Here is a 17393-nt window from a genome sequence, read left to right as displayed (position 1 = left end):
GTTGGTGTCAGCAGAATCTAAACCCACAAACAGGAGAGACAGAATGAAGCGTAAACGTGCTCTGGCTTCAGACTCTCAGTATCGGCGACGGCCAAGCTGTCCTCTCTCTGTGGAAATCACACATCTATCTCTCGGTTTCTGAGAAGTGCAGGGAGCATGATGTCATCAGTTTGAGGGCCCTCAGGGCCACAGCCGAGCGAAGGCTTTATGAGAAGCAGCTGTGAGGAGGAGGAGAAACCCAGAGTTAAAGCTGGCTCTCAGGTCATGAGTGCTGAACACCAGCGTTCGTGACACATCACAGACTGAAAAACATTCCATTGAGAGCCATTTCATCACTGCGCTACATTCAAAACATAAAACCATCAAAATAAGTCATTATTTCTTCACCCTCATGTTGTTCCAAATGACATTCAATAAAGATAGACTAAAGCTCTCAATCTTTCAAAAGAAAGCTTTTCATTTACCTCAAGCAAGTCAAGAGTGTCCACAGCTCGTTAGTTCACTAGAGAAACAAAGTCTAGAGAAGAGCATTCCCCGAAATATTATACTATGCACTCATTGTATTTTACTTTACCTGTTACTGATTTCTTAATTAATGCATGTTTAATACATGTTTAAAAGGTATGACCACCACGGTGTAAATGAATATATTTAAACAACAAATAGACATTTTATCATTCATAATTTAATTTAAAAACGACATTGTGTTGCATGCAATGTTTGCACACAATATTTCAAGTGGAGTGTTGATTATTAAATTTAAAAATAAACAGTAATTGAATTGAAGTGAATTGGTTAGTTGTAACCTTAGAGTAATGTAGAAGGGCTGCCTATAGTTTAGAGCAGAAGATTTTATTAGAATTGAAAATGTTATCATAATTTAATTTATTTAAAGAAAGAGCAATTTAGCACTGCTTATTATGATACTAAACTGTGACGTCAAAACTGAGGTACGTTGCAAACCATCATGTTTGTGTCCTATTACACCCCTAATGTTTATTATGCTTTTTTGTCTATTGTAGCTTTATAAATCACCATGCACTCATGAAAAACAGCTTCTCAAACATTCACCCTAACATTTCCTTTAGTCTTCTTCTGAAGAAAGCAAGGGTTTGGAACAACATGAGTGTGAGTGAATGAAGACAAAAGTGTATTTTGGAACACTATTCCTTTCATTGAGCACTCAGACCTGTGTTTGTAAGTCACCATGCGAGATTCTGGAACGCTCCCGCTGACGTCATGTAGGAAAACTGTGGATTTGACCTGCCCCTTGTGAATCTGACCCATTGTTTGCATGTGTGTGTTCATGAATACGTGCTGCATGTCCCATATGAGCCCCTCTAACAGTCCGGCTCCGCTGCAGGGTTTGGCTCACTTGGCTTGATGAGAGCAACAGAGGAAAAAAAGATACGATTTATAGCTAAACGCAGATGGTCTTCGATTTCCACTAGGTCACCTCACACACATCGTTCCACTAATATAATGCTGATTTGCACAATAAATGAAACTAATCTGGATTCTGGGAACAACTCAACACAAAACCACTTATGTCGACTACCCATTAGCTTCTATAGATCTGAATTCAAGTTATTATTAGTGCTTTAAACAATGACGCATTTCTTTTTACAGTTATCTAAATGTCCAGCTTTGCAGTCTTTTGCAGCATTTTATTTGTTGCAGCTAAATGCATCATCATTTTGACTAACACATTTCAGAATGCATTGATGCACAAAAACATTTACATAGTTAGAAGTGTTACAGAATCATAATCTTAATGGTTTCGCAAGAGGAAAGATTCATTTAAAAGAGTGGTCTTATAAATGTAATCAGGTTTACATTTTATAATGATAATAATAATTATTATTACTTATTATAATAATTAAAAGAAAATAATTTTTAGATAATTTATTTTATTTGCACATTTTAATTATTAGTTTTTAATTGCATTTACTATTTATTTTATTTTATTATATTTTACTTTATTTTACACATTTTAATCATTTCTTTTAAATTAAAAATATATTGTATTTTTTTTACATTCAATTTAATTTGTGTATTTAATTTCATTTGTATATTTATAAACGTTTGAGTTGGTTTGAGAGTTTGTGAGTATAACAAAATAAGCACGCAAACCATCTGTAACTGACATGTTTACTCTGCGGCAGTTATCGCACAAACTAAAAGCTTTTCTGGTCCGCGGGAAGGAACCTTTTTGTGCATTCTTAAAGTTAATAAGCGCAGATCGTGTCCACTCTTCCTCAGTATCTGCTTTGTGTGTCTGTGGGATGATAAAGATCTGCTGTTCAGGGCACCGTCCTTCACTTATAAGATCTAATAATAGCGTTGCATTAGAATCTAAAAGCATTAAGGAATCTTGGGCTTCAGGAATCTTGCATGAGTCTCCTCTAGTTTGATCCAATCATCTTTCTGTTCAGAACAATGAGCCTCTTGTCATCCAATCGGCTGATGGGCATCAGGTCAGGGGGCGGGACAGGTAAAGGTCCTTCGGGTCATATGGAGTTTTTTATTGGCCGGAACAGATGGCTCACTTTCTGCATGTCATGCTTTATCACACAGAGGTCACGTTTAACAATAGTGAAGAGAACAAAGACACTGAAAAGACCCTAAAATAACAGTTGTAAACACAGCTACTGCTAGATTCACTGTTTGTGGCTGTACGGATGAGTTGGCTGTTAGTGGTGTTTACTAAGCTTCTGTTTGCTCATACTTAAGGTCCGTTATCTGAACAAAGTCTTAACAGTATGTATGAATCTATTCAAATCATATAGCTAGTTCATACAGTTGTTAAATGATGTTTAGGTGCTATTTAACACCTGCTCTTGTCCTGCTATAGATTATTGATCTACACTTTATCCCATGCTAAAACTTTGGCTATTCACTTTCATTTCTCTTGATCTTTGCATTTTCAGAAAGAGAAAGAGAAAGAGAGGGGGAGGGAGGAGGGGAATGCTGATGTTGCTCTGCAAAAGCATGTGACTCGACACACACACACACGCGCACACACACACGCACACACACAGCTGAAAATCATTTAGGATTGCAGGTCCGCTGAGAGAGAGAAAAGATAGAAAGAAGGAGAAAAAGAGAGCAAACAAAAGAATAAAGATAGATAGAAAAAAAATAGATGGACTGATGAATAGTTTATAATAACATGATAATAGCATTACATGATTTTTATTTAAATAATTAAATTTCAATAATTTTGTTTTAATAAGAATAATGATAGTAATATTACATACAATTTACATAACAATTTGAATTTTTAATAGTTTATTTATTTGTTTTTATTTAATGTACAATTTCAGTTATTTTATCCTATGTGGGAAATACTTGGTAATACTTAGTTTTATAAATAAAATCTTAAGTCAGAGTACTATTAATATTTAATGATGTATTAGTATTAAATATAATTTAATGTCAATTATTTTATTTTATTTTTTCTCTGGCAGTTTTTCTGCAGTTTAGTACCAGCAGTTTTGGATGGTTTACATGAATTGCTAATCAAAATAAGATGACTCACCACACCAAAGTGTGAAACTCCACAGCACAACAATGCTCTCATTATTGCTCTTGGCCGATGCTCAGAAAAACACTCATCCACAGATAGATCAACACATTGAGTACCACTGGTGACCAACGAAGCACCAGAGGCCTAATCGCCATGGAAGTCTTGAAATAGCACAGTTTGGTGACCTTCACATTATCTGAGCTAGAGAGGAAGGTTTTTACGGCCAGCTCCAGTGGTGGCAGAATGCTGGGAATGTGGGTTAATCGTTGAGCTCTTGCACATGTGGAATGGCACTCGCCGAACATGGAAACAGATGGGGTTCGTTTATGTTGCACCCCCACTTGTGTCCCATGGACATTGTCATACTTCTGTTTGGCAGAACAAAAGAACAGACGCACACGTACATGCTTGACAGTCCTCTCCAAATGTGCTGGTTAAGTGGTAACACCTGTGGCGAGGGTCCAGATCCCTTGAAAACAGACCTGACTGCTTAGCACGTTCTTTATTGGGTGGTTGATAATTACTGGCTCATTTAAAACACAGAGAAAAGAAATAAAAGGTCACAGGTCACATCAAGTCAAGAATCCTTGTTTTTACCCATTTTTCTTGTTTGTTTGGTCTCCCTCTTTCGATATTTCAAACATTCTCCCATTAGTTCAGTTCACTAAATTGACGATTTCCTAAATGAAGCAAAATAAGCACTGTTTGCTTCAGATGGATATTTTTTTGTAACTTCAGGAACCAGTCTGGTGTAACTCTCTGACTATAGTCTTTTGTATTTGGGTTGTGAGTCATTCAGCTTCCAGGACTGAGTCAGCTGTTTGAGAAATGGATGACTGTTGTAAATGTACAATATTTCTTAACCACATAGAAAGTGAAAGGTATCAGATGCTGATACCATGCTGCTTTGATATTTACTATGGTGTTATATGAATACCATATTCAGATAGCATAATATGTGCATGGTAAAACTAAAGCGTATATCCATTAAACCATGATATAACCACAATAATTGTCCAAAATAACTATATTTATGTCTGTTTGTGTGTGTAGGATGCCGGCTGCTAGCACCATGACTGGCGGGAGAGCACTACTGCTCTGTACAAACACAGAGGACTGCATCTACCAATCAGCAAACGGGTGAGTACAACTAAGTGACCGAGTCTCTTTCTATTTCCTGCTAATTTGTTGTTTTACACAGTAATTTCTAGTGTTTCAACAAATGACAAGGTGTATGTCATACTATAGGTGGTATTACCTAATATAAGTCTAATATAGATGTTGCTCCAGCAATTTCTATACAGTTTCCATAGGATGACTTGTAGCACTTCTATTTGTGAGTTGCTTTGAATAAAAGTATCTGGTGAATAAATAGCCTAGATGTTATTCATAAGACATTTTAGTCCATGGTTAAGAAGTTTCCCAGCAAACAGACTGTGCCACATCCCTTATACACTAAACATGTCCGCTAACGTTAACACTGAAATACTTTATAAACATCCCCAGGTGGGATATTAAGGGTGGTTTTGGGACAAGCCTAACTGTGAAAGTTATTTTTACTGAGAGCTAATTAAACTCCTTTGGCACTGCCAACCCTTGGTGGTTTGGAATGCCACAGTGTGTTAGCACAAGCTTTAAAACCTGCAGAAAAATGAGTAAGCTCATTTTAATGAAGCCTTGTCGGTAAAGTGAGTATCTTCAGCCAGATCCTGAGCAAACATGGTCACAGTAGAGAAAACTCTGCTATCATCAAATGCTATTTCCTCTGGCTTACAATGTCCCCATCCCCAACCCCGTTAGATCATCTTGATGAGGAGACTTTGGCTTCTATCCTGGGTGATGATGGATGATGTACTATCCAAGAGTTTCAGCAGGCCTATTCCTGAAAGAGACAATCACATATTTTGTCCTACACACTCCTTGTTTTTCTCTTTCTAGTCTCACCCCCCTGTCTCTCCCTCTTCCCTCTTTCTCTTGCTTCTTCAGGGTTTTGGAGCTTGACCTACTTTTTCCTCTTGGCTGCGTTGAGCTTCATGAAATGAGATACATTAGCCAAAAAGAAAGAATAATAATAATAATAATCACAAGCCAAAAGAAAGCTGCTTAAAGTTTATTAGAATTTTCTGAGAAACAACACTTTGTATTTGAAAAGGGGAATCAGTGTTTGGAGGCATACTGGACAAGATATTCTCCTTTGAAATTCTGTGACGTTTAGCATACACACAGTTTGTAGATTCATATTTCCTCTGTTTGTTTGTTGGAGCAGTGTCATTGGATGGAGTCCAAGGATGTGTTTATGAGCCAGTTAAAGAAAGAGAAAGATGCATGACTGTCCCTTGAACTTTGCCCTGTTGGTGGAAGCTTGTTTGGTCAAACGTGCACAGAGGAGTTTTGTTTTCAGATGGACTTGAGGCAAAACCATAACCTTAAATTCATTGCACTGATGGTGATTCATTTGTGTTGTGAAAGGCTTGTGTTTTCTGTCCACAGAGGAAAGAAGACACACTGACTGCAAGTCCATCTGCATCTCATTTGAACTTTTTTTGAATTTTAAAAACGTATTTTAATTCATTGTACAATTAAATGTCTAGACAACGCAATTAATACCAAATTGGAAACTTTGAACATTTATGGTTCATGCTGAATACTGTCTAAATAAGTAGACTGGTTCACATATAATTTAGTGGTTGCGAGAGATTTTGGTAATTGGTAATGTAATAATGTAATTTTGAATGAATGATGCTGTGAAACGTGACCTTTAAATGCACAGACTCTATAATTTCTATCTAATCACTTAATGACTGTCAGACTCTCTTGATGTCTCTAGCATTTTTCCTGTGGTCTCTTCAGGCTCCACTGCTGTGGATTGAAGCTTGACCAGGCCCAATCTGTGGTGCTTCAGCGGCCAGACCTGTGTGGGGTCGGGGACAGTGTATCTTCTCTGAGCAACATCAGCCGAAGCCCAGGAGACACCATCATGCTCGCCCATAAGAGTCCCTCCAGTCCTCAGTCCATTGAAAATGGTCTGGGTGGTTGCAGCAAGTCCCCCAAGAGTCCCTTAGGACTTAAAAGCACTGCCAGCATTCGAGACAAGATATCCCGGTGGGAGGGTAAAACAGAGACCACTGGGTCAAACACCCAATCAGTGGGACTGAAGGAGATGGAAGTTGGAAAGAAGAAGGTACAACCGGAAGTACAAAGAAAAGACAGTAAGCGACTTTCAAACTGGGAGAGACAGAACTGTGGCAAAGAGAATGGGAGTAAGTTTGGAGAACCTTTGAACACCTCGGAGGGACCTGTGAAGGAAAAGGAATGGATTTTGGACAAAGCCCCATTGGGGAAAACAACAGAAACTGGTCAGGACAAAAAGTTGGTGTTGACACACATTAAAAAACTTGAGCAAGCGATGAAGGAGACTCCTTCCAAATCGTCCTTGTCTATGCCCGGCAATTATTTCTGCCCAGCTTCAAAAGAGGAGCAGGAAGAAGCAGAGAAGAGGCCCGCAGAGCCAATCTTTGGGACTCTGGATGTTGGGAGATCCGGCAGCCGAATTCGAAGTCGGGACTCTGAGAACGTCTACAGTGAACCTGGATCTCCTTCCATTAACCCTTTGCCAAAACCCCAAAGAACCTTTCAACACCACACACAGACAAATAACCCTGCGGCCATCCACTGTTTTGTCAAGGGTAAACGAAATCTCCCCCCTTTACCTTCCATCCCTCCCCCACCCCTTCCATCCTGTCCTCCACCTCAAGGGATCTGCAGAAGACTATCCGGACGAGCTCGAGACACTAATAACAGGTAAGAAGACTGATGTTTGTTGGCAGTGTCACTTTAAGAATGAGCTGAAGAACTGGATTGCATCTGGTGCATTTGTACTTCACTTGTATATCTAACAAATAACAAAGTCCTCTTAGTATGCCAGCCAATCTATTTGGTGCCCATCTTTATGTTGTCTCTGGGCATCTACTTCCAATCTTGCACAACTCCTTGCAATTCCTATCTGAAATGACTGTATATTCCAGAAGTGTCGGCCAAGTCACCAATACAGTCTGACTAAAATTGTATCATAAATATAGCTTCTTTAGCTCAAATTTAAATCAATCATGTGCATAAAGACCAAGTAATTCTTTTCTAGTACCTTGTCTATGCCTTATAATATCTCAGCCTTATGCGAGGACTGTTTAATGAATCATCAGTAGCGCCTTTCTTCAATCCACCTTTCATAGTTTTTTGATGCATTACTTTGAAAGCTTAATAGATCCATACAGTGAATTTGTCAAGATTTAAAAACCCATAATTGTAGTGCAGCTATTCCATGCATAGACATGCTAGCTGGAAAACGGCACGTGGGTTGAAGAAAAAACCTCACAAAATTAGTAGCCTGCTGTCTGATTTTTATGTCACACTAATAAATCTTTTGAAACCAAGACTCCCCTAAAGGATTACCATCAGTCTTTATGGGGATGCTGTTTTAATAGTAGCATTTATCAGTCTAGTCCTTCTATGAAAAAACTTTTGGTATTGTGATGCAATCTTAATCTTGAGGCTTGGGGGTTGAGGGGGTCTGTTTTAATCCAAGATTATGCCAAAATCCAATCATTTAAGGAGTGTTGTTCCAGTGGACCTTCAGTCCTTCAATTTCCTGTGGACTTAATTGGTTCCTTCTTGATCGTTCTCATTCTCTTAATGAAGTTTTTTTCTGTTGTTGCTGTTGAACCTGCAGGAAGTCCTACGAGTTTGAAGATCTTCTACAGTCGACATCAGAAGGTTGTCGAGCAGATCTCTATGAGCTATCTAAGCTAGGCCTCACTCGCACTTTATCAGAGGAGAATGTCTATGAGGATATCCTAGGTAACACAATGCATTGCACCACAATGGTACCAAGTAACCTGGCTGACTGCACCTGACAGAGCAATTACCCAGAAGCCTAGGAGCTTGAAACGTTAATAAGGACCAAACTGAGACAATGCCATTGCAAACATTGGTGTTTCTTTACTCAACCTCACCAGTGGTACTCTATGTTTGGGTTACCCCACATTAGTCTTCTCCACAGCAAAATCTGAGGTCTTATCCGTGGCAAGAAAAAAATTGAAATCGATTGGACGCAGGGCCTTGACATCAACAACAAAAGATTTGGGAGGCCTTTTTCTTGACCCAGTTTGTTATGTTGTCCTAACTATGTTTGGTTAGTTTAAAAGCGTGTTATTAGCATCTTCATTAGCATAGCATACCATCCTTGCTCTCTGCAATCCTATCAGACTTGTAACCTTTTTTTTTTTTTTGGTCATCATATCCCAAAAAGATGGAAAACCACAAAGCTGTAAATTATAGCTTTCTTATTGAACTTTGATTATCTGTGATTATATACATCTCTAGTCTTACTATCCAGACCAAGGTAAATTTGTCTGCGCAATCATCCTTCTTTCTGGTAATGATTAATGTTGTGTCTAATTATATTATAACAACTTTTCCAATAATGGAAGGTTCACTATTGATCTTGAATTTCTCTGGCCAGTAGCAGTTTTTTTAATGGCTTTGAACGTGGAGCCTAGCGCATGTTCTCTTATGTTCTAGAACTGGATGTCCCAACATCATAAACTGTCTTCCCACCAGACACATCTGGTGGATGAATCGACATAACAGAGGCTTTCTGCATCTGTACAAAAACACCCTTCTTCCGCTCAAACATTTTTCTCATCCCCGTCTCTTTCTCTCTACCTCATTAGTTCTTCGCACAAACCAAGACCGAATTCGCTATTAGTTTGTCTTCTTTTAGTACTGCTGGTGATGCCACACACAGCTAATGAGGCTTGCATGGATTCCCTGGAAAACTTTCAAACATCTGGAAAGGAATACAAAAGCAAGCAAACACATGACGTCAGTATGAAATCTCTTCGCAGAAAAGCAGGACTAAGTCAGGCAGTGTTGACAAGGCGAAATTAACAAAAATATGCCCACGTTAGCTAGCACCACTGACTATCAACAAACCTGATTTATGACTTGTCATTATGGAAGAAATAAAATGTGCTTTTATTTAATTGAAATCTAAACCAATTCTGTTTTGTTTGGTAGGAAACTAAATCTAAATCTATCTATCTATCTTTTTATTAAATCATGTTAGCAATATGCTACATCATGCTATTAAGAAGCTATCATATCCATCTAGTCTTCTTATGGCCGTAATTTGGTTTTCAATCACTCAGTATGGTTAAGACTCCTTTTTATGTAAATCAGAGATAGTTTTTCTTGTTTTATTGTCCGCCATCTATAAATCATCTCTCCTTAACGAAACACTGAATTGAGGCTTAACTGAAACAAAATGCTTAAATGCTAATCAACATCTAGCATTAGGGTTTTAAGCAATGACTGAGCAAGCAGCTAATATTCTTGTATGTATTTTCCCTCCCTAAGACCCACCATCGAAGGAGAACCCATATGAAGACATAGAGTTGGAAAGTCACTGTCTTAGGAGCAAGTATCCCGTTTCTTCTTCCCCTTCCTCTCCTATTCCAGATACCCCATCCAAGGTATTCATACTGCTTTCCTGATTAATTGTTTCCACTCTAGAGTGAGTTCTCCATACATATCAGCATTCGGTACTGACATTTAAAGCTTTTTTAATCCCCAAAATTAAATGTGTCACGCACCTGTACTTAAGGCCTGTTTACACCAAGGATGATAACTACAATGATAGGTATAAAGATTTAATAATCAGTGAAGTTCTAGGTGAATAATGAAGTTTGAAGTCCACAACTATAATGATAACAACACAGAGGAATTATGTCATTGGAATCAGTTTCAGAATGGTTTTTTATTTTATTTTTTTGATGATGGATGATAAAAACATTGACACGCCAATTAGAATCCATACTGCTTTAAAGGGCATATGCATTTAAATCGGTAGCTGACAAAGCTGTAACACTTACAATAAACAACATTATCGTGAGTTGATGTGGATGCTAATATAGTCATCATTCTAACTGTATATCGTTCTTGGTTAGGGTTACGGTTAGCCTTTATAAATGAAAAAAAAAAATCTACTTTTCAGCCTCATATGGAAGCCCGTTTCTGCCACCGAATAAAAACATAAAAAAGGTAATTGTGTTTTGTATCGCAATTCTGACTTTTTTTTCCTCACAATTGCAAGTTATAAAGTTATAATTGCGTGATATAAATTCATAATTGCTTGATATAAAGTTAGAATTGTGTGATATCAAGTCATAATTGCGTGATATAAAGTCATAATTATGTGATATAAAGTCATAATTGCATGATATAAAGTCATAATTGTGTGATTGTGTGATATAAAGTCATAATTGTGTGATATAAAGTCATAATTGTGTGATTGTGTGATATAAAGTCATAATTGTGTGATATAAAGTCATAATTGCGTGATATAAAGTCATAATTGCGTGACATAAAGTCATAATTGCATGATATAAAGTCAGAATTGCTTGATATAAAGTCATAATTGCTTGATATAAAGTCATAATTGTGTGATATAAAGTCATAATTGCTTGATATAAAGTCATAATTGTGTGATATAAAGTCATAATTGCATGATATAAAGTCATAATTGCGTGATATAAAGTCATAGTTGCTTGATATAAAGTCATAATTGTGTGATATAAAGTCATAATTGCTTGATATAAAGTCATAATTGCATGATATAAAGTCATAATTGTGTGATATAAAGTCATAATTGCGTGATATAAAGTCATAATTGCATGATATAAAGTCATAATTGTGTGATTGTGTGATATAAAGTCATAATTGTGTGATATAAAGTCATAATTGCGTGATATAAAGTCATAATTGCGTGACATAAAGTCATAATTGCATGATATAAAGTCAGAATTGCTTGATATAAAGTCATAATTGCTTGATATAAAGTCATAATTGTGTGATATAAAGTCATAATTGCTTGATATAAAGTCATAATTGTGTGATATAAAGTCATAATTGCGTGATATAAAGTCATAATTGCATGATATAAAGTCATAATTGTGTGATTGTGTGATATAAAGTCATAATTGTGTGATATAAAGTCATAATTGCGTGATATAAAGTCATAATTGTGTGATATAAAGTCATAATTGCGTGATATAAAGTCATAATTGCTTTATATAAAGTCATAATTGTGTGATATAAAGTCATAATTGCGTGATATAAAGTCATAATTGCGTGACATAAAGTCATAATTGCATGATATAAAGTCAGAATTGCTTGATATAAAGTCATAATTGCTTGATATAAAGTCATAATTGTGTGATATAAAGTCATAATTGCGTGATATAAAGTCATAATTGCATGATATAAAGTCAGAATTGTGTGATATAAACATGCAAACTGCGAGTTATAAAGTCAGAGCTGCGAGAAATAAAATTATAAAAGAAATAAAAATTTCTCAGATTTGCAAGTTTATATCCCACAATGCTGACTTTATAAATCAAATTGACTGAAATCCATTTATTCCACAGCTTTCCTCCAAGCCTGGTTTCTTCAGGCAGAATTCAGAGCGACGTAGTTTCAAGCTATTGGAACTGCGAAAGACCGGCAGAGATGGCGGCATTGCGTCCCCGTCACGGGTCAGCCCTCCATCAACACCCAGCAGCCCGGATGACACCCCGTGTCTGTCGGGGGATCCTTACAACCGACGGCGACGGAAAATTCCAAAGGTACGTCCAAAAAAGAGCCCAGTCAGTGTAATCCTTAACTTATCAGTGATTTATGGTTCTGGTCCACCCCTGACTGAGATGCTGGCCTATCGACATCCTTCCACTGCTAATAAAAATACAAGAAAAATGTGACAGGAGGATGAGACACCTAAGAATAATCTGGAAAATGAAGGAAAACGATATTTCCTTCAGAAATCCTTTGCGAAAGATTTAGAAGGCCTGTCTCTGATAAAGCAACAGCCATGAATGTTTTCTTTTTCAACAGATGGTGCAGAAAATCAACGGCATCTTTGAGGCCCGTAGGGGAAAGAAGAAGATGAAAAGGGTCTCACAGTCAACCGAATCCAGTTCGGGAAGAGGTTTGTGAAGGGAACATTATATATTAGATAAATTTAGACCTACTTTTTTCTGTTTAAAGGAACAATACATCCAGTTTGCTCACATTTGTCATTTTCTTTTACATTTAGTTGTTTATATATATATATATATATATATATATATATATATATATATATATAATTCTTATATTTATCTATATAAATTATATTCTGCTAATTAATTTGAGATCCTTTTCATTGTGCAACCCAGAAAATTGGGTTATACACTTTTTTCCCCCTTTGTTTCAATCTTTTTTTTTTTGAAATTAAATGTATTTGTTTACATTTTTTATATTTTATGTAATTTTTATATTTATTTATTTTTACTGTATTCTTTATAATTTATTCTTTAAAAAAATTATATATGTTTATATATAGAATTGTAAGAATGATAGTTTGTATGCATTGCATGAACCGTGAATAATAGTGTGATGACCGTATTTGTTGCACCTAGAGAGTTACAGTCTAATCCACATGCTTTGCATTGTGGGACAGTTCGGGCCCCAGCCACATGTGCGTCCAGTTAGCTTTATGGACACGTTTACAGTTTTGGGTCAGTTGTGTTTGACCCATTTTTCCAGAGATGATAGAATTATGTTACGGTATAGGATACACATGTGCATGAAATATGTCTCTGCGAATACCTGAATACTGATTTTCTAGTGACCTTTGACCTCTCTCTCTTCTCTGGTATAGTGACGGATGAAAACAGTGAGTCTGAAAGTGACACAGAGGAGAAAATAAAAGGTATGAGGTCCTGCAGACCTACAGTATGTCTTCATGTCAGTTAAGAATTTCAAGTTAACATTAAAGGAGTAGTTAAACCAAAAATTTGCTGAAAATATACTGACCCTTAGGCCAGCCAAGATGTAGATGAGTTTGAGCATTACATCACTTGCTCACCAATGGATCCTTTGAAGTGAATGGGTGCCGTCAGAATTAGAGTCCAAACAGCTGATAAAAACATGACGATAATCCACAAGTAATTCCCACAGCTGCAGTCTATCTGTTAACACACTGAGAAGTGAAAATCTGCACTCTTAGAAGAAAAGGTTCTGTATAGAACCGTAAAAGGTTCTATCAGGCGCTACGTATTTGGAACCCCTAAAAGGTTCTATATAGAACCCCTTTTAAGGGTTCAATCAAAGTTTTTATATGGAAACTTTTAGGGGTTCATTCATGATTATTTATTTTGTCCTTTCCGCATTAAATATTTCATATAATTGACAAACATCAAGACCTTTAAATGTAAAAATGTAACCCACATAAAAAAAGTCACCCATGAATACTGAAAAAAGCACACCCAAAGTGCATAGAACTAGTCATTTATTTATATTAAAAAAATTAATTACTTTTACTGAAAGAATGCTACTGTAATTTCAAATATTCAAGGCTTTAAATGTACACATCAACCTTAAAACACCAACCATTTAAAAAATCTCATAAATAATGAAAATAGAGTTTCATCTACATCTACATATTACAAAATAAGTCCATTCTAAAATTACATTAATTTATCAATAATAAATAATGCAAATATGCAGATTTACAGACACAGAATCGCGAATCATTTGAATCAGTTCGGGAGTTCGTAGCGGGTTCGCGAATCATTTGAGTCAGTTGGGGGATCGCAAATCATTTGAATCAGTTCGGGAGTTCGTAGCGGGCTCGCGAATCATTTGAGTCAATTTGGGAATCACGAATCATTTGAATCACTTCGGGAGTTCGTAGCGGGTTCGCGAATCATTTGAATCAGTTTGGGAATCGCGAATCATTTGCATCAGTTCGGGAGTTCGTAGCGGGTTCGCGAATCATTTGAGTCAGTTCAGGAGTTCAAAGCGGGTTCGCGAATCATTTGAGTCAGTTTGGGAGTTCGGAGCGTGAATCATTTGAGGCAGTTCATGAGTTAGGAGCGGGATCTCGATTCATTTGAGTTAGTTTGGGAGTTCAAAGCGGATTCGCGAATCATTTGAGTCAGTTTGGGGATCGCGAATCATTTGCATCAGTTTGGGAGTTCGTAGCGGGTCCACGAATCATTTGAGTCAGTTCGGGGATCGCGAATCATTTGAACCAGTTCGGGAATTCGTAGTGGATTCGCGAATCATTTGAGTCAGTTTGGGGATCGCAAATCATTTGAATCAGTTCGGGAGGTCGTAGCGGGTTCGCGAATCATTTGAGTCAGTTCGGGAGTTCAAAGCGGGTTCGCGAATCATTTGAGTTAGTTTGGGAGTTCGGAGCGTGAATCATTTGAGGCAGTTCGAGAGTTAGGAGCGGGATCGCGATTCATTTGAGTTATTTTGGGAGTTCAAAACGGGTTCGCGAATCATTTGAGTCAGTTTGGGGATAGCGAATCATTTGCATCATTTCGGGAGTTCGTAGCGGGTTCGCGAATCATTTGAGTCAGTTTGGGGATCGCAAATCATTTGAATCAGTTCGGGAGTTTGTAGCGGGTTCGCGAATCATTTGAGTCATTTTGGGGATCGCGAATCATTTGAATCAGTTCGGGAGTTCGGAGCTGGTTCGCGAATCATTTTTGTCAGTTTGGGGTTCGTGAATCATTGCTGTATATGGATAGGCATTTTTAACTAATTTAATAGCTAGTTCTAATTTCGATTTCCAAGCATAATATGTGAATTTGTATTTTTTGTTTTAATGATGTGCCTTTTAACAGTATCAATTATATTCAAAAACTAAACAAATTTTGCTTAAAAAGTGCAGGCATCTAGACAAATGTAAAGTTACTTGATGAAGTCATACTAGTGTGCGTGTGCATTTTGAGTGCGTTCTATCACTGCATTATTCGGTGTATTCAAATGCATTTATGAATGCATGTGAATGATCACAAAATTCAAGATATGGGTGTTAGAAAATGTATATATTTATATCATTTTATGTAGTCAATCACACGAAGAGTGATAAAATGTGATATTAAGTTACTACAAACAATAATTTAATTACAAATACAAAAATGTTACAGAATAATGTAATATATGAATGAATAATAGCCTAAAGAACATTTGTCCCAAAAGCTTTCTTTCTTGTCTAAGAGTGTGTGTTTGTAAAAAAACAAATCCATCATTAAAGTGTTTTAAATTTAAATAGTTGCTTCTATTTAAAATAGCATACTAATGCTTCCTCCAGTGAAAAAGTCCATCTCCTGTTGTCTCTCACATCAAATCCTCCCACATTTCTGCTTAAAGAAGTTTTTGCTTTGCAAACTGTGCTTGATCTGAGGATAATTTTCTCCTGATTCAAGATGAGAGGACGTTTTCACTGAAGAAATCAGCATTATTGATGGAGGACTCAAATGTTTGTTGAAAGTTTGTGAGTTAATTTGTGACGTGTTTGTGAAGTAATACTACATTTCTCCAAATCTGATGAAGAAACAAACTCACCGTAGTCTTGGATGGTCTGAGGGTGAGAACATTTTCAGCAAATTTAACATTTGAGTGAACTATTCCTTTTAATTGAGTGGGGAAAAACATCATCATTGTCTGTTTATCCTTCCTCTTCCTGTTCTGTTTTAGCTCACAGTCAGAGATTAGTGTCGGTCCAGTCTATGTTGAGGCAAACCGGTCGATATCGCACTCTGGAGCGAGACCTGATGGAACTTCAGGAGCGGAAATTGTTTGAGTACTTTCTGGTTGTGGCTCTTCATAAGACCAAAGCAGGCGTGCCGTATTTACCAGAAGTCACACAGCAGTTCCCTCTCAAGGTATAAACATTTTCCTTCCAAAAACATGAAGGGTACAATGGGGCTAAAGGTGCAGTTGATATTTTTTTTCTCTAAAAAATGTGGTGTAGCACTTTCTAATACACTCACTTTTCAAGATGCACCTGCAAATTTGTCTGAACCTTGAGTTGATTCTGTGCTCACTTTTTCTATTATTTTATGTTTTTTTTAAATGTTGTAAATATAAATAGCAATTGAGAATATCTAACATCAATGCATATATTTTGGGACAGAGGTCTTTTTAATGATTTCAGCTTTGCTTAAGATAATTAAAGCAACAGTTTTTAAATAACGAAAGAATTTATAATATGAGTATGGTATTTGGGGTAAAAAGCACAGCTGCTATTTGGGCTAAAGGCAAAGTAATTAACATGATAATTAGGCTAATAGATGGCTGGCTTGACATTACATGGTTAGATTCAGATGGTAAATATCATATATGATGTTGAGATATATGCATAATAAATAATCCTTCATTAGATGTCTGGTTTGTTAGGAGGACAATAATTTGAACTATTTGAATATTGAGAAAATCAACTTTAAATGAATGCATATTGTGAATCAAAAATGAAGTTTTGATATATTTACAGTAGGAAATTTACAAAATATCATAATTGGAACATGATCTTTACTTTATATCTTTATGATTTTTTGACATAAAAGAAAAATTCATAATTTTGACCCATTCAGTGTATTGTTGGCTATTGCTACAAATAAAAAAATTGTGCTCCAGAGTCACAGAATGTATTTTTATACTAACATATTTTAATGACAGTATATTTATTGAACAAAAACTGCAATTATAAATTGCAAAGTGAAAAGCACATTTTTTCTTAAGGTTTTAGCCCCTTTGTAGCCTACTACAGAACAAATATGATCTATTTAGGCTTAAAAGATCAGCATGAGACGTTCATCGATCTGTGTTCCTGATTCTTTTTCCTCACTAGTTTGAACGAAGCTTCAAGTTTATGCGAGAGGCTGAAGACCAGCTGAAAGTCATTCCTCTGTTCTGTTTCCCTGACGCTAAAGACTGGGCACCTGTGGACAGTTTCCCCAGGTATCGAATCCACAGC

The 17393-nt window shown here is 36.6% G+C and overlaps 1 protein-coding gene across 1 annotated transcript in view; it reads left to right on the top strand.

The window, feature by feature from the left end:
* Positions 1 to 17393, top strand: part of LOC113077191 (DENN domain-containing protein 2A-like) — a 35263-nt gene that overhangs the window by 8919 nt on the left and 8951 nt on the right. Inside the window, exons 2-10 of the mRNA XM_026249647.1 lie at positions 4583 to 4669; positions 6380 to 7330; positions 8256 to 8383; positions 9944 to 10059; positions 12013 to 12210; positions 12476 to 12569; positions 13284 to 13334; positions 16115 to 16302; positions 17268 to 17377. Of these exons, the coding sequence (XP_026105432.1) occupies positions 4584 to 4669; positions 6380 to 7330; positions 8256 to 8383; positions 9944 to 10059; positions 12013 to 12210; positions 12476 to 12569; positions 13284 to 13334; positions 16115 to 16302; positions 17268 to 17377 (1922 nt within the window). The 5' untranslated portion in view covers position 4583. The remainder of the gene's footprint in view (positions 1 to 4582; positions 4670 to 6379; positions 7331 to 8255; positions 8384 to 9943; positions 10060 to 12012; positions 12211 to 12475; positions 12570 to 13283; positions 13335 to 16114; positions 16303 to 17267; positions 17378 to 17393) is intronic.

The sequence above is a fragment of the Carassius auratus genome, unplaced genomic scaffold (genome assembly GCF_003368295.1).
Source record: "Carassius auratus strain Wakin unplaced genomic scaffold, ASM336829v1 scaf_tig00021934, whole genome shotgun sequence".
NCBI lineage: Eukaryota > Metazoa > Chordata > Actinopteri > Cypriniformes > Cyprinidae > Carassius > Carassius auratus.
The sequence above is the reverse complement of the archived record's forward strand: the minus strand, read 5'-3'. Positions and strand labels throughout refer to the sequence as shown.